The sequence below is a fragment of the Myotis brandtii genome, unplaced genomic scaffold, assembly GCF_000412655.1.
Source record: "Myotis brandtii unplaced genomic scaffold, ASM41265v1 scaffold339, whole genome shotgun sequence".
NCBI lineage: Eukaryota > Metazoa > Chordata > Mammalia > Chiroptera > Vespertilionidae > Myotis > Myotis brandtii.
Genome location: NW_005363061.1, coordinates 1,682,898 through 1,693,060, shown reverse-complemented (window position 1 = coordinate 1,693,060; position 10,163 = coordinate 1,682,898). Strand labels below are relative to the sequence as shown.

The following is a 10,163-nucleotide window of genomic DNA, read 5'->3' as shown; positions in this document are numbered from 1 at the left end:
TGTGCAAAGGCCCAGAGCATAAGACAGTGTGGGATGGGGCAAGTGTGACTGAAACATGGGCGGGGGGGCATGTGTGTGCCAGGAATGAGGCTCCCGAGCCCGGCCTGTGCCAGGGAAACGGAGGGCTAGTCTCCGCTACGTTTCCAGAGGAAAACGAACTGTTGAAACGGTGAGAAGTGTGATGGAGCTGTCAGGATCACATGGAGCAGCCAGGGGCCCCGGGAAAGAGAAGTCGCAGCTCTGATTGCCCTCTGACTGTGAAAACGCACCACCTTGTCATCAGGATGGGAAACGAAGCAGGAAAACTAGACACTCTTTGGTTCCGCTCGGCTCCGGCGGTTACGCACAGCCCACCCAGGGTCCGCCTCCGGCCGGTTCCCCGTGCCTGTCAACACTCGCCCAGCGTCGCAGACATCTCACTCCGCCTCGCTCGCTCGCTCCCTCGGTTTGCCAGCCATCTTCGCTTGTGGGTCTTGGTCACGGTGGCGATTTGGAAACAGAATTCAAGAAGAAACCGCTTTCTCCCCCTGAACATTTCTGGCTGGGGCCACCTCCCCACAATCCCTGTTCTTTGTTTCCTTCCTCCCTTTGCCCCCCGCCCCCACTTCTTCCTTCAACCCCACTGACTCCCCGGAGACCTCTGGGTGGGAATGGACACTGTCCGGGCTGGGGAGAGGCTTTGGGGAGATTCAGAACCACGGACAGCGACAGGCCTCCGGCTCCTCAGGAAGCGAATGGGGCTGGTTGGGGGGTCTTGAATGTCGGAGGAGCCCCCTGTGGGGTGAGGGGTGATGGTGTGGGAGGAGCCCCCTGTGGGGTGAGGGGTGATGGTGTGGGAGGAGCTCCCTGTGGGGTGAGGGGTGATGGTGTGGGGGAGCCCCCTGTGGGGTGAGGGGTGATGGTGTCGGAGGAGCTCCCTGTGGGTTCAGAGATGATTTTGCTAATGGGATTTTCTTTTTCCTTTGCTCCTAAGTCCCTTGATCTCCTTCCCCTGCCCCCTCCCCTCCAATTCCATTTGTTCTTTGCTTTGCGGGCCTTGGTTAGTGCTCTCTTTCTCTCCCCCTTCATGCTTCCCTCTTCGCCAGCCCCCAGCCTGCCTACCCCAGGCCCTCCCCTCCCTGACCCACCCCTCCCTGACCCTCCCCTCCCCTCCCCGGCTCCTGGGGGAGTTTCTGGCCTGACAGTCACAGGAGGCTCAGGTGTGGCTCATCTGCTGGCATGCTGTGTGAGCTGGGCATGCAGTACCCCCTCCCATCTGACTGCGGCATCAGGAAGGGGCAGTTTGGACCATGTCACTTCTGAGCTTATGAGCAAGTCCCCTGGTCAGCCCCTGGGGGGAGAGCGGCAGGCAAGGGCAGGGTGTGCGCTCGTGTGTGGGGAGGGCACAGGCAGAGCCCCATGGGCTTGGGAAGGGGGAGAGGAAGGCCAGCACCAAGGGTGTGTGTGTGTGAGTGTGTGTGTGCGCCTGTGTGAGAGTGTGTGTGTGTGCCTGTATGAGTGTGTGTGTGCGCCTGTATGAGTGTGTGTGTGTGTGTGTGTGTGTGTGCCTGTGTGAGAGTGTGTGTATGTGCCTGTATGAGTGTGTGCCTGTATGAGTGTGTGTGTGCCTGTGTGTGTGTGCCTGTGTTTGTGTGTGCGCGCGCTGGAGAGGGGAGCGAGGGTGGGAGGAAGAACTCGGAGGAGCTGCTGGGCCAGAACAGAAGAACCCTTAGCCTGTATATTTAGCTCACCGAGGTATATAAACAGAAACCTGGAGCCGACTCAACGCTCCCCCCGAAGCGTGAGTCACCAGTGCTGCTGCAGCTAAAGTTAGGCTCCAATCACAGCACCCTCGCCCCTCTCGTCCCCACTTCATCCTCTGCCCCTGCTGCCTCCTTATCTCTTCCCCTCTCCTTGCCTCTCTTTCTCCCCAATCTCCCTCCTTTTGGATGCTCTGAGCTCGTCCCCTGGTCTGCCGACCCCTCCCTATTCTTGTCCCCTTGACTTTTCCCGTCTTCCTTCTTCTGTCTCTCTTTCCCCTCCTTCTCGCTAACACGTTAATGTCCTCCCCGCTTCCTGAGTGCGTTTGAAAAAGGGCACATTTGCGCTTGTCTTTGTGTTGGTGTGGACTTAATAAGAATAACATGCCGTGTGTACTGGAGAGGAGTGTGAATATGCTTGTGAATGTTTTGTGTGCGGGTGTATTTAATAGAGACGGTATCTGTCTGGGTGCACGAGGGAGGGTGTCTGGTGTCTGTGAGTGTGTGAATGTGCCGGTTTGTGTGTCTGCGTGTGTGCACACCTGGGAGTGGGAGTGTCTCATGTACGTCTTCTCTGGGGGGGGGGGCGCCTGTGCCCCAGAAGTGCACGCTCTGGGTCAGGCTGTGCGGCGTCCCTCCCCCCCCCCCAGTTTCCTATGGGGGCTGGTGGTGCAGGGGGATCCCCAGGTCCCTATAGATGGGGATCAGGTGGCCACAGGCTCCAGGCTTTTTAGAGCGGGGACCCAGGCTTGGCTTTTGGGCTCTGCCACTTTCTGCTGTGTGACCTTGGGCCAGTGTCTTGGCTTCTCTGGTCCTTGCTTCGGCATCTGCCAGAGGAACGTGATGACGCTGCTCACCTCACGAGGGTGGGGGACCGGGCGCAAGGGAACGCATGCGTGTGGAGGTGCAGGTAGATGATGCGGGGACAGGCTGGTCACTGGGACCCCAGAGGCTCTCTGTCAGGTGTGCGCTTCTCTGCCTCAGCGGGTTGGCATGTGCTGCTTCCTGAGCTGTGTATTTGTAATTTATACCGATGTTCAAACAGACTGGAGGCTGGGTACACCCCACTGGAAGTGCCCCCCCATCTTCAGCCACTGCCACCTTTGAGGCACATCTATTTAAAACATGTGTCTTTATTAATGTCAGAGAGGAAGGGAGAGGGAGAGATAGAAACTTCAATGATGAGAGAGAAGCATCGATTGGCTACGTCCTGTATGCCCACCCCCTGCCCCACTGGGGATGGAGCCTGCAACCTGGGCATGTGCCCTGACCCAGAATTGAACTGTGACCTCCTGGTTCATAGGTTGATGCTCATCTTAACAGCCCCTCTTTGCATGAAGCCTCCCCAGATGTCTGCTGAGGGAGGGGTGCACCTGCCCCCTCCTCCCTCCCTGCGGAGGCCTCTCTAACAACCCACCGTGGCCTGTGTCCCTGCCCCGACAAAGGGATTCCTGGAAAGGTCTGCCAGGAGGAGATGCGGGTGCCCCGGGTATGGTGTAAGAGAACGAGAGATGAGAGATGGACGGGAGAGGCTGTGGGGGTGGGGGCGGGGGGGCAGCTTGAGGCGCAGGTTCTGGTCACCAGGAAGGAGAAGTGTCAGGGCCCTCAGCTGGGTAGCTGGGCCCGGATGTCAGGGCCATTTCCTTCGGAGACCAGGGGGCCTGCTGAGAAGGCACCAGTCTTCTCGTCGAGGGTGCGTGTCCGCTGATGACAGCACCGCCCCCCGGTCCATTCTCTGTCCTGGGTGTTCTTTTAGGATTTGAGTCAGCTCATGCCCCTGACAACCTCACTGAAAAAACCCTCACCATCCTCTCTCCACCTGTCTCTCCTGCTTTATTTATTTATAGGGAGAGAGAGAGAGGGAGGGAGAAGCATCGATAGGTTGCCTCCTGTATCCCACTGGGGATCAAAACTGGCAACCTGGGTATGCGCCCTGACTGGGAATCAAACCGGTGACCTTTTGGTGTATGGGACGACCCTCAACCCACTGAGCCACACAGGCCGGGAACTCCGGCTTTATTTTCTCCTCTAGGCTGGTGTCAGCTGATGCACTACGTAGTGCATGTGTTTACCTCATGTATCTTTCGGAGTCACTACAATATAAGCTCCACGAGGGCAAGGACTTCCTGTTCACTGCTCTACCCCCAGGGCCTGGGGCTGTGCCAGGCACACAGGGCTCGGAGAGGAGCTGCTACGGAAACAGAGCTGCCCGGCCACACCCCCCTGTGAGACAATCATTCATTCATTCAACCAACCTCCAGCCCTCCCCCCCTATGCCCAGCTCTGCCCTCCTGTGCAGGGTCCCCGTCTGGTGGGGCAGGGCAGAGAGGGAGGCCATCAGAACAGGAGGGCGTGTGGACGAGGGACCCCTGACTTGGCTGGTGCGATTCCAGAGGAGGAGACGTCTGAGCTGGGCTTGAGGATGGGAAGACTGTCTAGGGCAGCGGTTCTCAACCTGTGGGTCGTGACCCCTTTGGGGGTCGAACGACCCTTTCACAGGGGTCGCCTAAGACCATCGGAAAACACATATATAATTACATATTGTTTTTGTGATTCATCACTCTGCTTTAATTATGCTCAATTTGTAACAATGAAATTGGGGGTCACCACAACATGAGGAACTGTATTAAAGGGTCACGGCATTAGGAAGGTTGAGAACCACTGGTCTAGGGGGTGACATTTGATGACAGCCTTTTCCACCCGACCCGAGGCCATGGCCACGCAGAGGGCAGCCGGGGATCATTCTCCAAACGCAGAGTGGGCGGAGGCACGGAGCTGGCCTCAGGGCTGGAGCTCTGGGCTCCGTGATCCTTCCCAGGGGCCATTCCAGTTTTAACAAAGACCAAAACCATAAAAGACAGGACCGTGGCCGATGGTGGGGTCTCAGGCAGTCTGGGAGGCGGAGGGGCTGCCCACCCTGCCTCTGGGCCAAGCTCTCTCAAATGCCCATCCTGAACTGCCATGGGGGCAAAAGGTTGCAGGGCAGGGGTCAAGGCCAGCCTGGGCCCTGCTCCCACCCGCACCCCCACTCCTCTCTCCTTGATGGTGCCATTGAAGCTGGCTCCCTGGAGGCCTGGCTGCCGGGCACCGGGGTGCCAGCCTTTGCCTGGCAGAGGATAAAAGGAAGAGTTGCCTGCCCCATTATTCTTTCTCCAGCAGCAGGAATGGCACAGAGAAAAGGGCGTGAGAGACTTCCACACACACACAGGGCATGGCAGGAGCGTGAGACAGACAGAGGGAGCCCGGCACGCGAGCTGGGGGGACCGCGAGGTGGGGACGCAGCAGGGTGGAGGAACAAAGATGGAGAGAGAGCAGAAGACAGAGAAACAGCCTAGGAGGGAGGGAGCCAGGCAAGAGGAACAGGAGAAAGGAGAAAGAGATCCACAGAGAGAGGGGCAGAGAGAAGAAAGCGGAGGGCAGAGGGCGCCCCTCGCTTGTAGATTTCTCTTCTTTCCTCCCTTCTTGCCCCCTCCCGCTCCATTATCCCTGAACTTGTCTCTCCCTTTACCTCTCTCTTCCCATGTCCTTCTTTATCTCACATTTCCCATCTCTCTGATTCGGGGCCTCTCCCTCACTGTGCTGGTCTCTCCTCCCATCAGGCACCACCACCCACCCAGGGGAGGTTAGAGACCTGTGTCTTTCCTGCTCCCCTCCCTCCTTAAGTTTCCAAGTTCTGTCCCTCTGCCTCCTAAACATCCCTCAAGACCATCCGGACCAGTCCAGTCCCTACGTCGGCAGTGCAGTCCAGGCTAGTTCAGGCCTCCGGGCAGCACGCTGCCCTCTGCAGTTGGCTCTCAGGCTGCACCCAGTAGGGCCTCTTCAGCAGACCTGACCTTGCTGCCTCCCATGCACATTTCCCGAGCTTGGCCTTCAGAGCCACACGGGACATCCTGTTGTTCCCACAACAAGCCATTGCTCCTTCACACCCCGGGCCTTTGCCGGCTTGGCCTCTCCTGGGATGACCTTCCTTCCGTGGTCTATCAGGAGAGGTGTCATCGGCCCACTGCCCTCCAAGCCTTCACTCGGTCAGTGTGTGTGAAGCCTTCCTTGTCTGGCCCTGCCTGGGGCCCTCACTTCTCTGCTGTGCTTAACCTCGGTTGTCTACACATGGCTGTGTCCCAGCCGGACTGAGTTTCCTTCATCTCTGTGTATTCAATGCCTGGCACATAGTAGGTGGTCAATGTGTGTCACTGAGTGACCACCTAGGGTGACTGTTGGCATGTCATATCACCTCTCCTGACCTCAATTTCCTCATCAGTAAAAGGGATCTGGAAATGACTGGAGCCCTGACATTAAGGAATACACTCAGGCCCGGCCAGCGTGGCTCAGTGGTTGAGCGTCAACTTATGAACCAGGAGGTGGTGATTCCATAACCTGTCAGGGCACATGCCCAAGTTGTGGGCTGGATCCCCAGTAGGGGGCATGCAGGAGGCAGCCAATCAATGATTCTCTCTCATCACTGATGTTTCTATTTCTCTTCCTCTCCCTTCCTTTCTGAAATCAATAAAAAATATATTAAAAAAATAAAAAGTCAGCAAATACTCAGTGCCTGCTGCATACCCGTCTACGCATGCTGCATGTTGTGAGGTGCAGCACAAAGGAGATGATGTGCCAACTGTCAAGTGCCAGTTTCTGTCTGGGTGGGCGTCTGGGCAGTCCCCTGCCGGTCGGTCTCCTCGCTGACATTCACGCTGGAATAAACCTGCTGTCACTCCATGCCCCCCTCGCCACTGGCAGACTGTTGGCCACCTAGCAGCCCTGTCCAGATGCCCCCAGGCTGGATGGTCCAAGCCCCCCAAGGAAGCTTCTAGGCCATCAACTGCCTCTTTTGGCTGAGAATCTGGGCCTCCTACCTGGCAGGAACCTGGGGGTCCTGAGATCTGTCCCTTCCCCCTCTGTCCATCTCCAGCTTCCTTTCCTGGTCTCTCTCTCTCTCTCTCTCTCTCTCTCTCTCCCCGTCTCTGTCTCTCCCTCTTTCTCCCTCTGGCATAGAATCCTGTTTCTGCCCCTCATTAGCTGTGTACCCCAGGCAATTTACTTAATTTCTCTGGATTCTGGCTCTCCCATCTGTGAAATGAGCTTCATGCTACCTCTCACCCAGGACTCTGCCAGGGTTAAGTGGGCTAATGGAGTAATAGGGCACCTGGCAGGGGGGAGGGGTGCTCCCTGCTGCTTAGCTAGGTGAGACGCTGCACCCCCACTCTCCTGCCTGGGCCGGATTCCTGTCACCGCAGCCACTCTGGAGGAAGGCCAGGGTCCCCAGAGGCCCCTCTGCTTCTGCCCTTTGCTTCTGCCTGTTGGGGGATGGACTGGCTGACTTGCCCAGTGTCTGGCCCGCCCTCCCTCTGATCTGACTCTAGATCCCCTCCCTGCTTCACCCACAGTCAGCACTTCTGTACTTTTCCATCTGGTAATGTCCCCCAGCTCTGGCACATGCCCGATACCTGGTAGATGCTTAATGAAAGCGTTTGGAATGCTGGAGTTGTTTTCTGCTATTCACGTTCTCCTCTCCTTCCCATCTCCATGGGCTGCTCCCAGGGCCTGGCTCTTGGGCATCCAGGGTGCTGCTTGGGGCTGAGAGTAGTCCTTCTCCAGGCCCTGGGGGAACACGCTCTCACCGGGTCGGGGTGGCCCATGTGAGGGTGTCTCGGGCCAGGCCCCTCCTTCCTCTAGTAGTGGGGGCCACCCTGCCACTTTGGAATCCTGGAAATCTTGACTCTTAGAGTTTTGAATCTTAAAACCCAGAAGCCTGTTTAAGAGCACAGGCCCCCTGGATTCAAATCCCAGCGCTGCCTTTTATTAGCTGTGTGACTTTGAGCAACTTCCCTAACTTCTCTGTGCCAATGGCTCCTCATCTGGAAAAGAGATTTACAAGATTGTGAAAACAATTAAATGTGTTAATATTTGTCAAGGGGCTTAGACCAGGGCCTGGTGCAGATAAACACCTGGTAAGTGTTTGAGAAAGAAATCAGTGTGGGTTTTGAGGGTGCCGGGATCTTTGTCTCTGTGACCTTAGGGTCTTCAGGCCTAGGAGGGACCCCATCTCATGTCCCGGGGCAGGAATCCTGCCCCAGCTTTCATCAGTCCCAGCCCACTTATCCCTCTGGACATTACAATTGCTAGAAAGTTCTCCAGACTGAGGCCGGGCCTGGGCTGCTCTGCGCAGCCGCTGCTGAAGTAGTGAATGAGGGCCTGCCTGCTTGGGCCTTGTCTCTGGGGGAGGGGATCAGGAGCCTGGCCCAGGGGCCAGGTGGGTGCAGTAGGGGATTCCAGGACAGGCCCATCGCCCACCTCCTGGCAGGCCCCTGCTCCCAGGGCATGACGGAGCCTAATGAGTGTGTGTGGCGGCCGCAGCCTCTGCAAATACCAGGCACAATATAAATAGCAATAATGAATACATGAAGCTCCTGCAGCCAGCAAGGGCCCCGGGGAGGGACTGCTGCAGCCTTGCTTCTTGCTGAGACCTCGAGTTGCATCCCACCCCACTGTGAATGTGAGCATCATCTCTCGCCCCACTTCTCTCATGACCTTTAACCTGTCTGTACCCTCTGTGTCCACAGAGCCCACTCCTTGCTGAGGGGTGTGGTGGGCATAAGAGTGAAGTAGTAGACAATGAAGGCTTTAATTGAAGCATAAAGCATTGAGGTTGGACACGTAGCAGGACTTCCTGCCAGTGAGGATGCTCGAAGAAGGCTGGGGAGAGGGTGTTAGTCCTGCCGGGACAGGGAAGGGACTAGGATCATGGGGGTGGGGGGGCAGAGTCCTCCTTAAATTAAAAAAAAAAAAACCTTTGAATGATCAGAGATGCCCAGAGAACAAAGGAGCTGCCCCAGTAAGTAGTGAGATCTGCGTCACCCCAGGTATGCAAGCAGGGGGCTGGGTGGCCACTTGGGGAGGCTGTAGCTGAGGATCCAGTCCTGAGAATTCACCATCTGGTGGCTTCTCAAAGTCTTGTCCAGCCTTTTGAACTTTATGAAAGCGCTGTCTGAGGAGAATGGAGAGAAAGCAATGGTTTCCATCTCCTCTCTGCCCTGCTGCCAGAATGCTTCATGCGCCCAGGCCTGGGCTATCTAGCAGGGCACTCAGCTGGTCAGGATATGGCGTGCCTGCCCGTGTCACCTTACTGCTACCTCCATGCCTTTGCTTATGTCCTTTCTTCCTTCTAGTGGATGCAAAGTACCCCCTCCTCCCCCCGCCCCCCTCTTATCTCAACCCTACACAAGCTTTCAAGGCACAGTGTAGGCCTCTGGCCTGTGATGAGGTCTTCCCTGATGACTCCTGGTCTGAAGCCCACTCTGATTGGAAATCAACCCATCCCACCTGTGGATGCCTTCTGGCCTGCTCAGTCCACACCTGTGAGATACCGCCTAGCCTCCAGCACGCTTACATGACCTGGCACTGTGGGCTGGTGACAAAGGTTTGCCGTGTCTCCCTGGACAGATTATAAAAGGTAGGACAGGAGAAATGTTTGTTGAGCACCTACTGTGTGCCAGGCTTGGTGCTAAGCATTGTTTAGACTGGTTCCATTCTGTGCTGCACCAGCACGGCCCAGGGTGAACCTGAGGAGGGGCGGTGAAGGATTGAAGAAAAGACAGACAAGAGAACACAGCTGGGGCTCGGTGGATCTCCCGTGCCTGGATGAGAACACAAAAGACCCAGCCTGCAAGCAACGCTTGCTACCTCCCACAGCCCATTAGCTACTTAGGAAGGAATTAGTAGGGCTACAAGGTCAGGCTTAATTATGCTAGGAGAGCTCTGCTAGGGGGATGCTAGGAGAGCTGAGGTCCCTGGTCTCTCAGGCTCCTGTGGCCCAGGCTGCCTGCCCAGGGAAGGGGTGAGGCTGGGGACTTCGCAGCTGGAGTAAAAGGCATCTGTTCCACTTGGGAGCCCTCTTGGAAGCCTTCTTGGAGGAGGTGGTCTTTCAGCCAAGCCTTGAAGGTTGAGAAGACACATTAGTGTGGGTGAGAAGTGGGGAGGCTGCCTGGGCCCTGGAGAAACCATTGGAGTGGAGTTAGCCCGGCTCCACCATGTAAGAGCTGGTGGCCTTGGGGGGCAGCCCCTCGCCGGAGCAGTGGGGGCCCCACCCCTGGCATTTCACAGCATCTCCATGAGAATCCAGAGTGTAAGGTGGCCAACAGGCACCTTAGACATGGGGGGTAGTCGGTAATGGGGTCCCTTCCCTTTTTCACATGATTCAGCCTCCTTGCTGAGGGGGTAGCTCACTCCCCAGGCACGACCCTGAATTTTAAGGGGGTTGCCACCAGCTGGGGCTTCTTGCCCTCCAGAGAGGGTGGGGGCTCACCAGCCGCCGGCAGCCTGTCTGTCGCCTCCGCGCCTCCCCCTCCAGCGTCCCGCGCCTGCAGCTTCCCCCGAAGACATTTGGTGTCAGTATAAGGACGGCTTTGCCTCGCACGCGGCGCGGCT

The 10,163-nt window shown here is 57.1% G+C and overlaps 1 protein-coding gene across 1 annotated transcript in view; it reads right to left on the bottom strand.

Moving 5' to 3' along the window:
* The window catches only part of RPS19BP1 (ribosomal protein S19 binding protein 1), a gene marked incomplete at its 5' end in the record, with an annotated part of 27,642 nt that extends 17,480 nt beyond the window's left edge, over positions 1 to 10,162 (bottom strand). The window contains 3 exons of the mRNA XM_005871382.2: positions 325 to 330; positions 7,877 to 7,887; positions 10,153 to 10,162. Coding sequence (XP_005871444.2) covers positions 325 to 330; positions 7,877 to 7,887; positions 10,153 to 10,162 — 27 coding nt within the window. The remainder of the gene's footprint in view (positions 1 to 324; positions 331 to 7,876; positions 7,888 to 10,152) is intronic.
* Position 10,163: the final 1 nt, after the last annotated feature.